Below are 21,754 nucleotides of genomic sequence, written 5' to 3'. Positions count from 1 at the left end.
AATCATATGGTTTTGTCTTTTCTTTTGTTAGATCACATTGATTGATTTCCATACGTTGAACCATCCTTACAACTCTGGAATGAATCCAACTTGATCATGTTGTACGATCCTTCTTATGTATTGCTGGATTCAGTTTGCTAATATTTTGTTGAGGATTTTTGCATTTATATTCATGAAATAGGGCCAGACCCTATTTTTGCCACACGTCTTTGAAGAAAGATTGTACAGGGAAAAAATGAGACAGAGTGAGCTCATGTATTCTTTCCAGAGGTTAGATCCAGTCTCCCTGAACTACACCAGGATTTTCAGCCATCTTTCAACAAAATGATGCAGGGTGTAAGCCCTCCCATCTTTATGTTGATATCTTCATCTGAGAAGCTAAAACTGTAAAATATCAGGGTAGGTCAGACCCTGAAGTTCATTTCTATCCTGGAGAGTGTGTACAGAGAATGTCGCCCGCCATTTCAGTAAACAAAGGGTGTTGTGGCTATAAGCCATCAGCCACTGCAGCCTCCCCTGACAGTGCACCCTGAGGAGAATTCAGGATGGAGAAAAACAGGAGACTGGCTCTAGAGAGTTAAGATGCATACCTAAGGAATAATTTCAGTGAGCCCAGACTCTTGCATCTTCCCATACATAGAAAAGCACTAAGATCTTTAACTTGAAATGTCTCTTTGTTGTGATTAGCATTAATCTTTTGATGTTCAACCACATGTTGTTTGTTTGTTTGTTTGTCTGTCTGTTTTCAGCAAAAACTCCCATATATCCTGGCTCCTCACTTACCTCTTTGGAACAGCCCCTGAGAGCTAACTGAGAGGCTGCTATCCTGTGCTATAGTCCTCAGTAAGTCTGCCAAATAAAGTATAATTCTCAACTTTTAGATTGTGTGATTTTTTTCAGTCAACTAGAGTGTTCATAAGAGCTACAAAGGTAGGCAAAAGTAAAGAAAAGCAAAACCATGAGACAGGGCAAAGGAAGGTAGATAAGAGATGATCTAAAAATGATCTTCAGAAAGTGATGACCAGTGTTTTGCATCGTTAATAAAGAGAAAGCAAGAGGAAGAGAATCAGAGAAGCTTGGTGTATTTAGATTAGGTTAGGTTACCCTACAAATGGAGTTTGCTAAAGAAACAAAATGGAATCTACTTCTTTGGAAGTCTAAAATAACCTGTCCAGGATATGTCCAATCTCATCTAAAGCAAGGATCACGTGACCTCTAAAAGTCCTTAACAACCCGGGCATTTTTGTTTTCGTTCTGCTTAAGTCAAATTGCCTATACCGTTCTGGATGCTTTGCACAATTTGGAGAACTTCTTGAAGACAGGGGTCATTTCCTCTCTTAGCCCTTTCATTCCTCAAATACCTGGTTAAAAGCTACCAACCCTCATTGAGGCCCCTCCAGGGAGGCAAGTTCACCGGAGGTTGACAGGGGCATTGGCTCAAGTCCAGCTGAACAATTCCCTGCTCCCTGGCTGCTGTGGTCTAGGGCACATGGCTTAACCTCACCAAGCCTCACTTCCCTCACCTTCAACATAAATTATATGGCAACACATAAGAAGCAAGGTTTTGAGGTTTCAGATAATATAACATATGAACTTAGCACACAGTAGGTATGCAAAAAGTAGTCACGTTTATTATGCTATTTGCCAGGGCAAAATAGTAGGCACTGGAGGTACAGAACAGGACCTAACCTTATTCAGACCCTGATCTTTAAAGGGGGCAAAGGAGATGACCATTTTAGAGGGGCTCTCCAAGCTCAAAGAAGCTTGTCTATTGGAGCAAGTGTTGATTTACTACCTTAGGTCAAAGGCATTTACAAAGCAAAACATAAACACACAGTGGAATTCCAAGCAGGTTTACAGACTAGTGCACATGAGTAGCCAGGTGCCCTGGCAACATGGGGTTTGGTCTCCCCGCAGAAGCAGACAAGGAGCATCCGTTTAGATGGAAAAATTCCCGTGGACAGGACAACCGTGCCGCCTAAATCAAGCTCTCTCCGCCGGTTCCCACCTCCACCCCTGGCTTCCCATGCGTCTAAGGTCACCTTCAGCAGTAGCAGCTTCCGCGTGGCAAGGTGGTTCTCTGGGCACTCGTCCCCTGACCTGCCACCGTGACCGAAGAGGCAGAGGGACACTTCTGCCAGCTCGCCTCCACTGTGCCAACTGGCTGCCTCTGCCTCGGGGGCATCTCGGGCTCTTCTTTCTCTTCCCCTGGGGGCCTGGGGACCACGCTGTAGCTCTCTGCTTTGCACCAGACCTTGGAAACGTCTTCCCGCTGCTTGTGGCAGAAGCCGGCTTCTTGGAGGAGCCTTTCTGAGATGAGGTCCGGTCTGGACTGGAAGCTAAAGTTGCATTGGACAGTTTCTTAGCAGCTTCCTCGGACTTCTTCTTTAGCAAGTCCAAGACCATTTCTGGGAAACAAGCGTTTATTTAGGAGAAATATTAGTTCTGGAAAGTAGCTCGAAGGGAAGTGCCGCCCAGGAAGCCTATGCCCACTTGAGGGTTCTTGAATATAAATTCTTTTGAAGTTAATATGTTTAATTCCCTGGCCTTGATCTAAATAGATTACTTTTGTAATGGGATCACTCCAGAGATGCATGACTCTAGAATAGTTCCCTGAAGATACTGTCCCTCCCCTGTAAGTCTTTCCTGACTACCCTCCCGGGAGGAAGAGGTTCTCACTCTGAGGGCCTTCTCAGTCCCCTGGGCATGCTTCTAGCCAGAACCTCAATGCTATATTTATTTCTTCATTTGCCTGCACTACATGCCCTCCTCTCCTTTGATTCTAGACTCCTACAGGTCAGGTTCACTGCTGTATCCTCAGGGATTGGCACAGGGACTGCCACAAAGTAAGTACTAAATGAATGAATGAATACTTGAACGAATAAATGAATGAAAGAATGAATGACAGCAGGTCACAGCAGAAGGAGGTGCTGCCACCTCTCACCCTGGTACACAGAGGAGACATACAGACCACAGGTAATAGTCCTCAGCCAGAGGATAAGCCTTAGGTGAGAAAATAAGACCTGCCACCCCGGGATTGCCGCTGTTTGCAGATGGCACTGTGCCAGCACTTGGATGCCAAGGCCTGAGCCTAAAGACAGAGAGGGACTCACTAGCAAGTGGCCTGAACTGGACCCGCTTACTCTTGGTTTTCACCGGCACTGGCTTGTACTTGCGCTTGCCTGGATGTGCTCGCCTAAAAACAGAGAGAAAAAGTGAGGATACAAGACTCTGAAGATGGAACCATGAAATTCCGGTCACCAAAAGGCATACATGTGCAAGAACTGGGTTCAGCCCTCCCTTATCCATAGGGATGGGACAGATGTAACAGGAAATCTGCGATGAGCTCAGACAGAGAGGAGAAAGGACATGGACATCACAGGGACACTGTAGTGAGGCACTTCAGGGACAGTGTAGTGAGGGGGTTGGAGCATGGGCTTGGCAACAGAGAGAATAGGGTACCTGGGGACCATGGGCAAGTAAACCTTGCTAAGTTTCGATTTTCGCTTCTGTAAAATAGAAAAAGTAATATCACCCATCCTCACAGGGAGACAAGGAGGATTAAATAAGAACTGTGTGCTTCAAAAACAGAAAGATAGATCAGTGGAACAGGATAGAAAGCCCAGAGATAAACCCACGCACATATGGACACCTTATCTTTGATAAAGGAGGCAGGAATATACAGTGGAGAAAGGACAGCCTCTTCAATAAATGGTGCTGGGAAAACTGGACAGGTACATGTAAAAGTATGAGATTAGATCACTCCCTAACACCATACACAAAAATAAGCTCAAAATGGATTAAAGACCTAAATGTAAGGCCAGAAACTATCAAACTCTTAGAAGAAAACATAGGAAGAACACTCTATGACATAAATCACAGCAAGATCCTTTCTGACCCACCTCCTAGAGTAATGGAAATAAAAACAAAAATAAACAAATGGGACCTAATGAAACTTCAAAGCTTTTGCACAGCAAAGGAAACCATAACCAAGACCAAAAGACAACCCTCAGAATGGGAGAAAACATTTGCAAATGAAGCAACTGACAAAGGATTAATCTCCAAAATTTACAAGCAGCTCATGCAGCTCAATAACAAAAAAACAAACAACCCCATCCAAAAATGGGCAGAGGACCTAAATAGACATTTCTCCAAAGAAGATATACAGAATGCCAACAAACACATGAAAGAATGCTCAACATCATTAATCATTAGAGAAATGCAAATCAAAACTACAATGAGATATCATCTCACACCAGTCAGAATGGCCATCATCAAAAAATCAAGAAACAATAAATGCTGGAGAGGGTGTGGAGAAAAGGGGACACTCTTGCACTGCTGGTGGGAATGTGAATTGGTTCAGCCACTGTGGAGAACAGTATGGAGGTTCCTTAAAAAACTACAAATAGAATTACCATATGACCCAGCAATCCCACTACTTGGCATATACCCTGAGAAAACCAAAATTCAAAGAGAGTCATGTACCAAAATGTTCATTGCAGCTCTATTTACAATAGCCAGGACATGGAAACAACCTAAGCGCCCATCATCGGATGAATGGATAAAGAAGATGTGGCACATATACACAATGGAATATTACTCAGCCTTAAAAAGAAATGAAATTGAGCTATTTGTAATGAGATGGATAGACCTAGAATCTGTCATACAGAGTGAAGTAAGTCAGAAAGAAAAAGACAAATACCGTATGCTAACACATATATATGGAATTTAAGGGAAAAAAATGTCATGAAAAACCTAGGGGTAAGATAGGAATAAAGACGCAGACCTACTGGAGAACGGACTTAAGGATATGGGGAGGGGGAAGGGTGAGTTTTGACAGGGCGAGAGAGAGTCATGGACATATACACACTAACAAACGTAGTAAGGTAGATAGCTGGGGGGAAGCAGCCGCAAGGCACAGGGATATTAGCTCGGTGCTTTGTGACAGCCTGGAAGGGTGGGATGGGGAGAGTGGGAGGGAGGGAGACGCAAGAGGGAAGACATATGGGAACATATGTATATGTATAGCTGATTCACTTTGTTGTAAAGCAGAAACTAACACACCATTGTAAAGCAATTATACCCCAATAAAGATGTTTAAAAAAAAAAAAAAAAAAAAAAAAGAACTGTGTGCTTGGCACACCATAAGTGATTGATATATAATTTTTTAAATTATTTTTTTGTTTGTTTTTGTTTTTGTTTTTTTGTGGTACGCGGGCCTCTCACCACTGTGGCCTCTCCCGTCGCGGAGCACAGGCTCCGGACGCGCAGGCTCAGCAGCCATGGCTCACAGGTCCAGCCGCTCCACGGCATGTGGGATCTTCCAGGACCAGGGCACGAACCTGTGTCCCCTGCATCAGCAGGTGGACTCTCAACCACTGCGCCACCAGGGAAGCCCTAAATTATTTTTTAAATGAGATTTTAAAAAAACGATTGGAGCAGTGCTCAGCACATACAAAAGTGATTCCCTTTAAAGAAAATCTCTTCAGATACTCATGGCACGGCCCCTTAAGTAATGGCAGCCTCTCTGCCTCCTAGTATTCTGATTCTCAAACTGTTGTCCCCTGGGTGTACCTTCTGAAACAAAAGGGACTTTGCAGACTAGGTGGTAAAGCTGAGATTCAAACCCAGCATCCAGAGTCTATGATTCTAAGGGAAGGGCAGAAGGAAAAGGTGGAAGGGTAAAAGCATACATAAATAAACCAACTGCTCCTTAGAATGCTGGGGGAGGTGCATTTAGTGCAAAGACGGGCTAAAGAAGTAAGCAGAGCAGAATCTGGACCCACTGCTACAGAAGTTTGTACAATTCAAGTCGTCATTATAACTGAAGTGAATAGGTAGTGCTGAAATGATTGAGCCACAAAGAGGAATGCGTTCCTATCCTCTGTCACCTCTTACTAGCTCTACCTCGGGCAAGTGATCAAAGGTAGCTAGGCTCAGTTACCTAATCTGTAGATTGAGGGTGTTACCCTGTCTCACTGGGATTCTGCCAGCATCAAATGTCAGCCTGCACACACAGCACCCAGCACAGTGCCTGCGACACAGAAATGACTCCATAAATGTCAACTGAGAGAAAGGTGCATGAGAAAGGGTGTCTTCAGCATGGAGCAGCCTTTACAGTTGCTTTATGATTGATCTCTCATGCCACTAGAGGTAAGCTAAATTATCCCCCAGCCAAATCAGGAAACTGTCAAAGGAAAGAAAAAGGGATTCACATAGGAAACCTGTTGATAGAAAGAGCAGAAAACTCCCCGCCCAGGCACCTTCAGCCTCTGGAAGCACTTTAAAGACCCTGGGTTTGCTTCATCCCTCAAGCACAGGAGATCTGCATGGAGTAGACCCAGCAGTGGGGACAGCCAGTCCCTAATTCACCCCTGACAACGCTGCACTCCACCAGGAGAGCCCCTGGGCACAACCTCAGGGACTGAGTCTCTTCTGGGAACATCTGAGAACACCAAACCCAAGCCCAGTTGCCAAGGGGAGCTGTGCTGGGCTGGGCTTCTGAGCCCTCACCAGCAGCAAATGTACTCTGAACACCACCCCGGATATGGTAACAGACGCCTCACAGGGAAGTCTTCGTCTGCAGGTCTACCTTCAAGCTGATTCATGGGGAGACTTTCTGGCTTTGGGTAAGAATCCTGAGATAAATCCCGCACACTGCCCAGAGCTCTGAGGATGGATACACTGGATCACTCTCCCAGGGACAGATACGGACACACCTTCAACAACCTCACAGATGGGAGGCTGTAGTATGGCTTTTGCCTGATGAGTTGAAGGTTGGTTAGTCTCTGAGAAAGGTGGGCAGAGAAGCAGAGTTAAACATCATAGAGTCTACCAAGTGAATAAATACTCTCACTGAATTCCAGGAAGGATCAGGTGGAGACACTGAGAAACCTGACAGTTTTAGATACAGCTCCCAGGGATTGGTCCCAGGACCTCACAGATACCAAAACCCACTGATGCTTAAGTCTCTTATGTGATATGGTATGGTGTTCAGCATATAACCTACGCGTTCTCCATATACTTTAAATCATCTCTAGATTACTTGTGATACCTAACACAATGTAAATGCTATGTAAATAATTGTAAATAAATATAACTGCTATGTAATTAGCTGTAAATATGACATAAATAGTTGCCAGGGCATGGCAAGTTCAAGTTTTGCTTTCTGTAATTTTCTGGAATTTTAAAAAATATTTTTGATCCACAGTTGGTTGAATCCACAGATGTGGAATCCATGGATACGGAGGGCCAACTGTATGTGCCAAAGACCAGCCCATGGGATAGGGCGGCAATATCTACTCAAGTGGGCAGGGGTGTACACCCACTGTCAGATGATCCCAGACAGAAGTTTCCAGAAGCATATTTAAAAAAAAAAAAAAAAAGACAGGAGCCACAGGTCTGGACTAGTCATCCTAGAAAGGCTCAAGATCCTCATTTCCAACCACAAAGAGACCATTTCCCAAATATTCCATAATTCCTACAGATGCATTGTCCTACACATTTGTCTGCCCAATCTGCTTTTTTTTGTTTTAATGTATTTATTTGGTTACGCCGGGTCTTAGTTGTGGCACGTGGGCTCCTTAGTTGCAGCTCACTGGCTCCTTAGTTGCAGCGTGCATGTGACATCTAGTTCCCTGACCAGGGATCGAACTCGGCCCCCCTGCAATTGGGAGCTCAGAGTGTTAACCACTGCGCCACCAGGGAAGTCCCAGACCAATCTGCTTTGCATCTAAAAGAAAGATACCCTCCGTTGATCATATCTGGTAATTCTTGGGGAGTGAGGACTGTTTTTCTGACCTGCCATGGCGATAAAGATGAATTCCAATCACCTGAGAAGAAAAGGTAACCCAAGTCTCACCTCGATGGGTCAACAAATTTGTAAATGGATCCATGCGGTGTGTAGGCGCTCGGGTAAGAGGTGGCCAGGAAGTAGAGCTCCCCTGATAAAACAGGAACAGGCCATCAAGGACAGGACACAAGGCCGGGCCAAGACAGCTGAACACACAGAAAATCATCACCAGGGGTTGTGGCCCTGAAATGCGTGAGCCCCAGGAAGGGGTCCCTGAAATCCTGACTGACAGTGAGGCCTCAAGGTCTGTGAGCTCGCCAAGGAGAAAGTCCATCTCAGCCCCCCAGACCGGCTTGGGGTGTCCCCCAGCAGAGGCACGTTTCTGTTCATGTTCCCTGAGCTAAAGGGCTTCTCATTTATCACCTCTTTGCTTTCAGAAACTTCACCTCAGTGAGCCTCCATCTCCCTCCCCAGTTCTCCACTACTGATAAGGAAGTCTCCGTAAAGCCCAGAGATAGGCAAGCCACAGGCTGAGGACCACTTATTAGATACTTTACATTCTATTACCCCTTCCTTACTGTGTTAGTCCCCTTCCCCCATCTCACCGTGTCCTCCAGCTCCACCTTCTTCAGTCTTGGGTTCCTTATTTCCTGTGACACCCTCCACTCCTCGGCACCCCCTTGGTCTTCTCCACACCCCACAGAAATCACCTCCACCCACTGTCTTCCTCATCTCTTTTACCAGGGACCCCTTTTTCCTCCCATTTCCTCATGTTTGAACTCCAGAAAACACTGCTTCCTTCTCATGGTAAGTACCTCATTCCACCTCGTTTCACGGTTCCCTGTGAGGGACAGTGCAGGGTTTATGAGCCCAACTTTGGGTAGATAAAACTGAGTTTGAAATCTGATAGCACCCATTACCATCTGTGTTGTCTTGGGCAGCCTCTCCACCTGGGTAACGCTCGTGTTATTTATTCACTTGTAAAAGGGAGATAAGAATACCCTCCCTGATTATTAGGTATTAAATGAGAAAGTGTTCAGTCATCCGCAGTTCCTCTTACTTCCTTATGTCTCTGTTCCCTAAAGCCTGGCACCGTGACAGTTTTGTGAGCCTGACACAACTTTTATGCTATCGCACTGGGTTTAATGCACTTGCTGTTGTGTGCTTTACACAAGCTCTCTCTCAAGCTTATGGAAGGAAACGTCTTAATAAGGTAAAAATTGGAAAAGCCTAGAGCTTTAGACATCTCTGAGCTAGTTAAACAATCTTCTTCCTTGAATTCGTGGAGAGCAGTGACTAATGTTTGCCTCGGGCCGAGTGTGAGAGACTGATGTTCTTTGCAGAGGTGACAAGGTAACACACAACAAGGTAACACACAAGGTAACAACTGAATAATAGACTTTGGTTTTGTGTATTGACAAACTGTATTTATAACCTTCCCCTTGTAAGGGGGTCTGAGGACTTAGGACAAACCCTTCCCTAGAGGCAGTTTGCCCCTCTGATTAGAAACCCCAGGTACCATCCAAGATGATGCTGACATTAGATAAATGAGGTGCCTACCAACTGTCTGCATGTGCACAGGTCACCCTCGGGCAAAGGTCCCTCCAAACCACGCAAACAATTTCTGGTCTAAAAGGAGAATTGGAAACCCTGCATTGCTGCATATTCCCTACACATGACTACAGTTGGTGTAAATTCTGGGTTCCAAACATGCCATAGATTTGGACATGCATGTATTTTCAGGGGAAGACAATGCTAGAAGTGAATGTCATCTGTAGGGTCTGACATTTTTTAAAAATGTATTTTAGGGCAAAAAACTATAACAGGCCATGTAAAGCAAAATGCATGCAATGTGAATTTACTGCAGGCTTTGTGACCTCAGCCAGTCCTCCTGAGGCTGTGCTTCAGTGACTGACATTCAGAAATCCAACCCATCAGAACTCAGCCACGGGTAGCCCCATACCCGCCACTCACTCATTTATTCACTCGTTTATTTGTGCCAGCTGTTGGTTAGAAGGACTCGGGAAATAAACTGTAGCAACAGTGAAGGCAGAGCTCTGGTGCAACTAAAATGTGGCTTATCTCAAGCGGGTGACTAATAGTAAAATAATGAAATAATACTGAGTTCTAAACAGGTCAATAATGGGAAAGACTATAACACATGCAGAAAACCTGAATCACTCTTTGCAAAAACACAAAAGCAAGCAACTCTGGAAGAAAATAACTTGCCTCGGGGACAGCCTCCCTGGCTTTAGGGCTGCCCTTGGGCAAAGTCTGGCTTGGGAACACTTTGGCAAGTCCACTCCATCCAATTCAGCCAAGGACACTTAGTTTTGTCTGCCAGATGTACTTGAGTGGTATTCAAAAACTGCCTTGTTTTCTCCTGCGAGAAGTCTACCAGCTCAACAAACCAAACCTTCAAAACCTGGGTATTCTGTGGCATCCTGAAAAGGAGCAAGCCACAGAATGTGGCAGCCCAGGGGCCCCAGGCAGGTGGCCTCCAAGGGTCTCCAGCCTCAGGGGCTCCAGCTTCCTTTGGGCACCAGCAGGAGACAGGGCCCCACCATGGCCTGTGGCTTTCACATCATCTACTTTCCACTGAGCATCACAGGCCAGCCTGTGGTTTCTCTGCTTTTTAGTATGTTTGGACTTCCAATTTGGAACTCACAAAGACTTTTCTCTATTAAGAACGCTTAAATTTTCCAAAATATCCTCTCCTACAAAATATTCATCCTGGGCTTCCCGGTGGGGCAGTGGTTGAGAGTCCGGCTGCAGATGCAGGGGACACGGGTTTGAGCCCCGGTCTGTAAGGATCCCACATGCCGTGGAGCGACTGGGCCTGTGAACCATGACCGCTGGGCCTGCGCGTCCAGAGCCTGTGCTCCGCGACGGAAGAGGCCACAACGGTGAGAGGCCCGCGTACCGCAAAAACAAAACGAAACAAAACAAAAAAATATTCATCCTGAACTATCTATTCATAAGCTAGCTGAGAGGAAACGGTGCAGCTGCTGACTGGTTTTCTTTATGTCCCACTCAAGTGAAGCTCCTGTACAGCCACCAGTGGCTCAGAGTAGAAAGTGGGAAACCATCAAGGCTTTGGTTTACACTTGTAGAGTCCTGTGACTCGAAGGGACCCCTAAGAGATCATTTTATTCTCTTCCTTGCCTCCAAGCATGGCTAGGTGCAGTGCCAAATACCGGAAGGATCACAGGCCTTGTTACCACTTACATAAACAAAATAAAAATTTAACTTTCAAATTGACACATAACTTACGTAAAGCTGAAGTTAAAACCTCATTTTCTGATTTCAAAATTTGAGGATATTTACTAAAGCTGAGTCTCTCTCTCTCTCTCCCTCCCTCCCTCCCCACCGCTCTTATGTGCACGCATGCCTTGCTTTGCTGATGCCCTTAACATATGCCTAATCTCTCTAATGAGTAGCCTCCTACCTAGCTGTCTACCCTTTTCTCAGATCTCTCAGGAAAGAAATTCTCCCTTGTTCATTCACAGAAGTTGCCTAACAAACTGTTGGCAGCGTCAGGAAGAGCCCAGCCCAGCCGGTGGATCATCAGAGGTACGTTCTCTCAGGCAACACCAACAGGATAAACACCCACACTGCCTGCCCCACTGTTGGCCCTGTCCACATTTGTATAATTGCAGATTAGAATAAAATCAGGAAGGAAGGAGTACATGCACCTCCTTCATAGTCAAAGAATTGAAAAGACTACAGTGTAGACCTTGGCCTGCCCTGCATAGAGCAGTGCAGTTCAACAAAGAAGGGGTAAGTCGGCATAGTCACTGTTTCCTCATTGGTGAAATAAACATAACAGTTACATCATGGGGGTGTTGTGATTACTAAATAAGATTTGAAAATGTAAAGTGCTTAGAACAATATCCAGTACATTATAAAAGGGGACTAGGGCTTCCCTGGTGGCGCAGTGGTTGACAGTCCGCCTGCCGATGCAGGGGACATGGGTTCGTGCCCCGGTCCGGGAAGATCCCACATGCCGCGGAGCGGCTGGGCCCGTGAGCCATGACCACTGAGCCTGCGCGTCCGGAGCCTGTGCTCCGCAATGGGAGAGGCCACAGCAGTGAGAGGCCCATGTCTCCCAAAAAAAAAAAAAAAAAGTGACTAGATTACAGTGAAAATAGAAAAAGTGGTAGTTGCTTTTTCAATAACAATAATAAGAGTAATAATAACAATCGCAATAATAATGATTATTATGGTAATAAATGTTCAGTTCACAATGCCTGTGATTATCTAAGTTCCAGTAAGCAGAAATAGAATAACCTTGTACGTTTGTTACCTGCTTCGTCTTCAGCAAAGGAGATGAGAAAACTGCTGTATGTGCTGATCGACCCTGGGAAGGCACAGGACTCAGTGTTGCCCAGGCACATGTCCTGTTTCTCCCATTTCTTGGTTTTTCTATCTTCCTGCAAAGCCATAAGTCGACTAGATGAAAAGCAAAACCTTATATTTTAGGAATCCATATTTCCACCCTGCAGGATATTTTTTCCTCCTAGGATCAAGGAATCCTTGACTACCAGGAGTGAGTCTCCCATAGGAGACCAATAACTAGCCTCTCTCAGGAATCAAAAGAGCTGTTGCAGAAATATTTCAGTCACCCACTTGCCCTAGATGGGGAAGTTCACTTGCTATTATAAGAGGAGCTTGGTGCCCTGTGAAGGTTGCACCACTACAAAAGACTAATCTAATTTTTATTAACTGGTGAGTTGCTCAACACCTCTAAGCCTCTATAAAATCTATCAATCTATAAAATGGGGGATGGTAAGAGAATTTACCATAGGCAAGCATTGTGAATGTTAAATAAGATAATATATATAAATATCTCACTAAGTGTCTGGCATACAGTGAGGGCTCAAAACCAGTAGCTGGGGCTCAGCCTTACTCTCTGCTCTACAAGAACTCTCAGTCCCTTCCTTCGGGCAGCCACACAGGGGTCAGTCTATCACTTCTTCATGCTCTTTTCAATCCCCTAACCTGTCTATATGGGAAGAGAGAGACAAGGCAGAAAGGAGAAGGAAAGAAGGCAGCATGGTAGAGTGAAAGAGCAGGAGTGTAAGATCAGTTAGAACTGAGCCGTTCATCTGACCAGATATCAGTAACTTAACAGCCTTGCGTCACAGCTTCCTGCAAGGATGAGAATTCCCGTGTTCATGGTAAAGGGCCTGGGATCTAATGGTCACGCAATAATCAGAGGCTGCTATTACATTTAATATACTGATATTATCTAAAATCATTTCTCAAACCCTTACGGCTGCCGGCCTTTGCTTACCCTCTGTAAACTCAAGCAAGCATGGTTCCAGGTATAACTGTAAGGTGGGTGGCTGTAGCCATGAAGAAGCCATGGACTCAAGAAGCTAACTTGGGTTAACCTCAGTAATCAACAATGACTCCTTTATCATCATTATAAGCTAGTAGCTCTAAACCCAGGAAAGCTCCCCTGTATCATCTCAGAGGACTGATTGGCAACATTTTGAAACACAGTACACAGCTGCAGATTCTCGTGGGTATGCCTCACCTCTCCGATTTGGGATCAGCTTTGCTGGGATCTGCCCGAGAAAGCTTCATCTCACTAATCCGGATCTTTTCGACCCTCTTCTTGCCCAGACACGAATAATAAATATAGAACTTGCGGTTGCGGTGGAATTGGGGATGAAAAGCCAAGCCCAGGAAGCCTCTCTCATCCCCCATCCAGGGAGTGATCAGCACGATGCTCTTGAGGTCCAGGAAGGGTTGCTCCAGGCGACTCCCATCAGGCAGATAGACCCCCACCTGCTCGGCCACGAGGAGGTGACGGGTGCCGTCCCCAGCGTGGACCATGGAGACCGGGTTCCTCAGCCCGCTGGCCACAGGCAGCCCCGAGGGTCCTCGGCCACCACCCCCAGGTTGCGGTTGAGATGGTCACTCCTCAGGACGTTAGGGAAACAGTGGTCCTTGTCGGGAAGGTTGAGGAGCTATTAGAAGCGCGCGCCATCCTTTTCATGGGGATTCCTGGAGGTGGCGGTCATTGGTGACCAGGGAGACTGCGGAGCGGCAGTTAGAGTGGAATGCAGAGCAGTAGTCAGAGCAGAGGTCGGGAAGGTTCCGGGGGGGGGCGTCCGCGGGTTCTCAGCATCATAGCGGTGGGCTGCGCAGCGCGAGCACTCCTGGAAAAGAAGAGGCAGCTCAGCCCCAGCGGGCAGACGGACCACGGTGGAGCTGGAACCAGTTTTTGAGCAAACAGTGGGAAAAAAGATCTGGGAAAGAACCAGGATTCTGGAGCTCCTGTTACCAACTACTGGTAAAGTTCCTCTCTGGGACCCAAATTTTCTACCCAGTTAATGCTTCTGGAAAGCAGAAAGGAAAAAAAAAAAAAAAAAAAGCCTCATATTCATTACACCATCTCTAGCATTTTAAGTTCATTATTGACATATAGTTTTATTAAACGATCAATTTTTTCTAAAAAAGAGAGAGTACCAAATGTCTCCATCTTCCCCTTTATCCTAAATGCTGTGTCTGTAAGATTTAATTTCTTTCTGCACATCTGAAGCAATGTGGCGAGGGTTTTACATTTGTTGAATCTCACTGTTGGATCCGTAGTGTTAATAACTTAATTTTCTGTGCTTTTCCATACGTTCAAAATATTGTATAATTTAAAAATAAAATGATCAAAGTGAACACGCTACATCATTCCCAGGGATTAGGCATCTAGCAATTTCTTTCCTTATTTATTAAAAATATTGAAGTGTTTAATATACACAAAACACCATGCTGGGAGCCACACAAATTTAAATGGTGGCTATGGGGCCATATGACTGCTCTTTACAAACATACAAGGACTGTGAACCAAAGGAATATCTGCTACTCGGGCCTCCCTAAACTATAGCGTTTTCTAGGAGGAAAATAGAATATTGTGGGCAGACAACCAACTCTCAATAGTGACGAAAGGCAGAGGCAAGGAGATGAGGAAAGTAAGAAAGACCAATTTAAAGGGGGTAGTTTGGGGCTGTGGAGTAGGGCAGGGTCCTCTGGCCCAGAACCCGCTTCTGGTCACTGATGCCTCCCCCAGGGCCGTCTCATTCACGTCTGTTCTCTCATCACTTTAACAGAGGGACCAGCAGCGTTTCTCAGATATGTTGAGTTCCCCATTCTTTCTTATTTCAGCCCTGATTGCAGACTGCAGAGCGACTTCTTGGTTATCAGAAAGAGCAGAAGAGAGAGCCCAGAGACTCACAGCATCTCTCCCTGGGCTATTGTCTGCTTCTATTCAGGATACGTGTCAGAGCTGCTGACAAGAAGCCATACGAACCGCTCTGAGTCCCTGGCTGAGCTGTCCACCCCTGGGGAGTAGAAAGAAGAGAGATGGAAGACAAAAATAAGGGTGAAATACCCAGGAGCAAAGGAGGCTGTGGACATATAATCACTACCATGGCACACTCTTATGCAGCAATTTAGAGCCTGCACAGTTGCCTTTTACTCAATCAGCTCAGTAACTATCATTTCTCTGTCTTAGAAAATGAAGGCCCGGGCTTCCCCGGTGGCGCCGTGGTTGAGAGTCCGCCTGCCGATGCAGGGCACATGGGTTCGTGCCCCGGTCCGGGAAGATCCCACATGCCGCGGAGCGGCTGGGCCCGTGAGCCATGGCCGCTGAGCCTGCGCATCCGGAGCCTCTGCTCCGCAACGGGAGAGGCCGCAACAGTGAGAGGCCTGCGTACAGCAAAAAAAAAAAAAAAGAAAATGAAGGCCCAGGAAGAGTCTCTATTGTGTGCCAAGCACTGTCCTCTGCACGGGGGCTATGACAGTGAGCAAGGTGTACAAAGGCTCTGTTCTAATGGGCCTTACGCTTGCCCCAGGTCAGAGAACCATTGAGTGGATGGGCGAGGGCTGTTGTGACTCTACTTTGGCGTGGTGTGATCCAAAGGGCACGAGACTTGGAGCCTGAGCCTCCGGATTTGTGCCCCGACACTGTTTGACCTTCAGTAAGTCCTTTAAAACTCCTGATTCCTCATCAGTAAAATGGGGGTCCTAATAGCTGCCTACAGGATCATTGCTGGGAACACACCACGTGTGGGGGGGGGGAAGAAAGAGGGAGAATAAAGTTGTGAATTTTAATAGACACTTGTAGCTTATTCTTTTTTGTTTCATTTTTGGTTTTGTTTTTAATTTTATTGAAGTATAGTTGGTTTACAATGTTGTGTTAATTTCTGCTGTACAGCAAAGTGATTCAGTTATACATATATATATTCTTTTTCGCATTCTTTCCCATTATGGACATGTGTAGGTTATTCTTATTCCTCAAATTCTTAAAACTGGAGAGCTGTTGAATTTGGCTTTCTGAAACCTCACCCAAAAGGGAAGGGGGAGGCAGGAGAGAGGGAGGGAAGAGACATTTTTATCAGGAGAATATCTCAGAAATTAAGAGTCTCAGTGTTGCTCATAAGAGCCCAGCTTCTGCCCAGATGGTTTTCCCAGAGTTAATTCTCCAGGAAACAGACAAGGGGTGGAACCCGAGGTAAGAGAGGACAGCCCGGAGCGATGCCTCACAGGTGGCTGGCTTCTGTGCCAGCCTCTTCTATGTTCCCTTCACTGGGAGTTGGGGTGGCCCGTTGGCTCTGGAATCACAGCAGGAGAGCCAAGTAATTGTGCTGACATGCCCAGGCGGGTCTCAGATCAAAGGTCTGCCTGGATTTGCTGTGTCTCACCCCCAGCACATCATGAGAACACTCCTCACAGCAACCTCTTTCACCTGCTCTCCAACACAGACTCTCCCCTGTACCCCTGAAGCCCTCTTCCCACAAAGTCAGTGTGTGCAGTCTGCATCCAGCGTGGGTTCGGGCTGAGACCTACTGAGGTGATGTCTGCCAAGCATGTGGGTTTTGGCTACTGGAGAGCCAGGAGAAGCAGAACCTCTGAGTCATTGCCACTCAGCAGCTTGAAGCTCTCCTAGGCCAGGTCTGGAAAGCTGGGGAGAGCCCCCATCATCACACCAGAGACCCCCTGGCACAAATGACCAGGATGAGGGCTGCATCCCCACAGATGCCACCACTTCCCCCATGCGCTCTGTGAGCACCACAGATGTGTGCTGTGCTCAGCTCTCAGAGACCTGCAGGGAGGACCCAGACCACGGCTGCCCAGACAGCTCCATGAAGAATACCAATCGCATTCTTCTGGGGCCTGAGAAAGCATCAGGGCCCGCAGAACCCCAGAGGGAGAGCTTTGGGAAATCTGTGGAAACCAAACTCCACCTCAGTGTGTCTGTGCAGAGCCCAAAGCCCCAGGTGGAGGCAGCTGGCAGGTGAGCAAGCTTCTAAAGGGCTTTTAAAATACAAACGTTTTTGTAACTAAGAGAAAAGTCAAGGGGAGGGAGTCCTTAGAATGATCCCTGGGGTACTGTTCAACATCATACCTCGTTGAATGTTGCTTTTTAAAACATAATACAGCATCAGTAATTCATTGGTGGCTGTGCTTGATTCCACGGGGTTGTTTGCTCGAAGTTCAGATAATGTCATTGCTCTGGAAGCCTTGGGCGGGAGGAGCTACACTTGGACCAACTTCCGCCAGTGAATCTACAGCCCTGAGGCCTCAGAAATGGGAGGTGACCGTTTACCCTGTGACGTGTAAGAATGAGTGCATTCTCTTGTTCCGTGTAGGACCTGAGAGTACTTTTTGATTGTACTAACGTTTGTCTCAGTTTTCCTTTGCCATGAAAAAAAAATTGAGTCCAAAGGAATGCCTCCTTTTTGGCAAATAATTTTAAATGATCCTGTTTACAGAATTAGAACTCGGCATTAAAAAAATTAACTTGGACATATGAAAACACAAATCTTCCTACCTACCCAGGACATGTAAATCAGATCTTATTGCTTTGGGCAGAGTGATTACAAAATTAGCAGGGAGAGACTGGCTTGCAGGTCCCATCAGATGTAATGAGAGCATGAATTTCTCATTATTAAAATATGTAATATTTCAGATGGGACTGCATATTTTAGATATAATACCATAATACATGTGGTTATGTAATAATTATGCAATAATTAATTTTATCATAGATGTCTCAATGTCAGTTCAGTAGGTTTGTATGAGCATGTGCAAAGCATTAGGCTGGAAGAGGAATGTTGAACAGAAAACTGATGCATGAAACAAACTTTTGCAAGAAATTTATGCTCTGAGAAGAAAAGTTAAAATAAATTTCCAAATAATACAAGGCAGATTATATTAAGATAATAAGGAAGGAGCAAACTGCCAGTGGATTCCAAGGAGGGAGAGATGACATCAGGCTGGAGGGGACAAAGAAAAAAGTCTTAATGAAAGTTGATCAGGATATTGAGATAAGGTACAGATGGGGAAGAACGGAGGACAAATTTTGACTGTGAGGTGAGCTTAGGAGATAAACCTGGAACCACCAGCTGGGCCAAGACCGAGTATCTGAAATCACTTTAGCTCTCACTTTTGAAGCAGGCATGATATTTCCTTTAAAAATTATTGTGTTAATTTGCTAGGGCTGCCGTAACAAAGTACCACAAACTGCGAGGCTTCAATAACAGACATTTATAGTCTCACAGTTCTGGAGGCTGGAAGTCTTGAGATCAAGTTGTCGGCAGGGTGGGTTCCTTCTGAGGGCCAGGAGGGAGAATCTGGCCCCCGTCCCTCCCCTAGCTTTTCAGGGTTTACCAGCAATGTTTTGCATTCCTTAGCTTGTAGAAACATCACCCCAATATCTGTCGTGTTCATACAACTTTCTCCCTGTGTGCATGTCTGTGTCCAAATTTCCCCTTTTATAAAGACATCAGTCAGATTAGCGCTCACTTTAATGGTCTTATTTTAACTTGATTAACTCTATAAAGATCCAATCTCCAAATAAAGTCACATTCTGAGGTACTGGGGGTTAGGATTTCAATGCGTTTGGGGACACACAATTCATCCCATAGCAGTTACACACACACACACACGTTTCCTATGGCAAATGACTTTTTTTTTTTTTAATATATCTATTTATTTATTTTTGGCTGCGTTGGGTCTTCGTTGCTGCACGTGGGCTTTCTCTAGTTGCAGCGAGCAGGGGCTACTCTTCATTGCGGTTCGCGGGCTTCTCATTGCGGTGGCTTCTCTTGTTGCAGAGCACGGGCTCTACGCACACGGGCTTCAGTAGTTGTGGCATGCGGGCTCAGTAGTTGTGGCTCGTGGGCTCTAGGACGCACGGACTTCAGTAGTTGTGGCGCACGGGCTTAGCTGCTCTGCGGCATGCGGGATCTTCCCCGGCCAGGGTTCGAACCTGCGTCCCCTGCATTGGCAGGCGGATTCTTAACCACTGCGCCACCAGGGAAGCCCAGCAAGTGCCTTTTAAAAACGATATTGTGAGGTTAAGGTCTGGTGTTTATCCTAGAATCAGGTCATGGAATAAAATAGAGAAAATATAAAAAGAAATGCTCCAGCTCAGTAGCCTTGCATATAGTTTACTGATTTCTCTGGCATCTATCTGCATTCTCTCACAGTCTGAAAATGAGCAGGCGCGTTTAAGCTTAGGGAAAGTATTAACAATTCTTCTCATTTGCATTATGTACTATAGTTTATGAAGTATTTTCTCACTTCATCTCATGTGATCTTCACAATAATTCTATTAGCTAAGCAGGGTAGATATGCCATTACCAATGTATAGACAAGTGGCTTAAGTCAGAGGTTTCATGAAACATTTAGGGTCATGCTTTAGGTGACCGCAAAAGATGGCAAGAAAGTTTAGGTGTTCTGAATTACATCCCAGATTTTTCTCATTCCATCATGATGTATAAAAGTATTTTTTTAAAAAGAAAGTACACGAACTTCCCTGGTAGTCCAGTGGGTAAGACTCTGCACTCCCAATGCAGGCAGCCCAGGTTCGATCCCTGGTTGGGGAACTAGATCCCACATGCATGCCGCAACTAAGAGTCCACATGCCACAACTAAGAAGCCCGCATATGGCAACTAAAGATCCTGCATGCTGCAACTAAGACCCAGCACAACCAAAATGAATAAATATTAAAATAAAAATAAAAAAGAAACTACAGCAATCAATTTTACTTGTCTCCATTCTGTAGGTAAAGAAACAATGAAAGCATATGATAAACCCAGGATTCAAACCTAACAGTCTCCTGAGGCCCTACCCTTGGCAGAAATTCACCAAGATTATTACTGCCTATGGGACAGGTGCACTCAGTCCATAGCTTTCATAAATTTTCATTCAGTTCTACTCAGTATTTAATAAACCAGAAATTCTGTTAGGTGTTGGTGATATGGAGATTATTAAGGCTAGGTAATATACTACTGAGAAAGACAGATGTACAAAGACCATTAAACAATGTGGTGATTTCACAAGAGTCTGTATGGGGAGGGATCAGTGAGGACACAGAGAGGGAACCTTCCATGCCCAGGAGAAAGGATGGGTGATGGATCCCCTCTATTCTTTTTCCTGCTCCCTAGCTCAGGGCGCTACAGGTTATAAACATGACTAAACTGGAAGGCAGTACACAGAGTGTGACCTTTGGAACCACACTGATCGGGTTATAGTCCTGGAGCCAGCACCTACCAGCTGTGACCCTGGGCAAGTGACTTAATCTCTGAAGACACCACTTTCTTTCTTGTTAAGATAGGGATAATTCATAGGACTGCAGTGATGAGATGATGAAATGTAAAGCCCAAAGTGCTTGATAAATTTTAGCCATTATGACTCATGAAACTAGCTTTTAGTGGGCTTAAAAAAATTTCACAGTTGGAAAAAATTTCACATTGCTCTTATTGCACAATTAGATACAAACATTTGATAACCATATCTACTCATTTCTCCTTCATTCTCACCTCCATCCTGCTAGGGACCATGAGAATTCATAAATCCTATTTTAGAGTTTTTGACTATAGGTTTCAGGAAGTAGATGCCCTGATAATCTTGGCTTAGGTTGTGAGATTCTGTCCACATCCTCTGGGAATTTCACCCTTATAGTGTTGATCTTATACAGAACTCCTTTACCACCCAAGCATGGACTCTCAGTGGTGAAGCCGACCCTATTCATTGGTAGTTTTCACTTGCTTTACTTTGGTTCTGTGGGGCACCTACTTGTTTCACACAAATATTATAAAGTTGGGTAGTTATTTGTTGATAGTCATTTATTTACGAAGTATAAAATATCGAATTATTGACAAAGCATAATTTGTCCCCTAATTTTCTGACAGATGGTTTGAAATTGGTAGGAATATAAGCCAATGGGGAAAACGTGCGGTTTGCCACCTTAATATCGGACTTGCTCTGAAGTTAAGGAGCCTTCATGGAACTCAAATACTAGTTATCTGAACAGTAAATGTATATGAGCCAAGACAGTTTTCAAGAAGCACTTACTCCACCAGTTACCACAACATATTAGAAAGCTCAGCTGATATTCCAGGAAAGTTGTTCTTGGCTTCTGAGCAAAGCTTTCCAATGGGCTTCCTGTATGACCCTGGGACACTATTTCTCCACTGTCCAGCTACCTACTTTTGCATTCTGGTTTCCAAGAGAAAGGAGAGGGACACAGTAATCCTAGAACATGTTTTAGATTGCTATGCAAGGCAAACAAGCAAAACCAACAAAGCTAGAATCCTTTAAAGTTAGGCCAGTGCCAGCTAAAAGCAACCAGGCCCCTCCTACCCTCTCTGACCCAAATGAGTCCTCCAGAGTCAAAGGTAGCTCTCTACCAGAGGTCACTTAACCCAACACTGCCATGTCTTACTACCAAAAGAGAAAGAGAAGGAGTTCTTCTCTAAATCCTTCTCTGTTTCCTCAACAGAATTCATCACCAATATGTTCTTCATGGTGGTAAACCTAACATAGATCATTTGCATCTAAAAGAATACACACGCTCATTTAACAGTCCCACAAGTTATATTTCATTACACAATTATCAGAGGCAAATTATCTGCAAACAGCAATAACTGCTGTAGAGCTATATGCTCTGA

At 45.2% G+C, this 21,754-nt stretch overlaps 1 protein-coding gene across 1 annotated transcript; it reads right to left on the bottom strand.

Moving 5' to 3' along the window:
• Positions 1-1,983: 1,983 nt before the first annotated feature.
• HHIPL2 (HHIP like 2) lies at positions 1,984-16,850 on the bottom strand. Its single transcript, XM_065871824.1, is given in 9 exon segments — positions 1,984-2,408; positions 3,114-3,196; positions 7,862-7,943; positions 12,099-12,244; positions 13,335-13,668; positions 13,671-13,800; positions 13,802-13,909; positions 13,912-14,014; positions 16,717-16,850. Coding segments are annotated over 9 exon segments (1,545 nt in total).
• Between the last annotated feature and the right edge of the window lie 4,904 nt (positions 16,851-21,754).

Source organism: Phocoena phocoena, chromosome 1, assembly GCF_963924675.1.
Source record: "Phocoena phocoena chromosome 1, mPhoPho1.1, whole genome shotgun sequence".
Taxonomy (NCBI): Eukaryota; Metazoa; Chordata; class Mammalia; order Artiodactyla; family Phocoenidae; genus Phocoena; species Phocoena phocoena.
The sequence above is the reverse complement of the archived record's forward strand: the minus strand, read 5'-3'. Positions and strand labels throughout refer to the sequence as shown.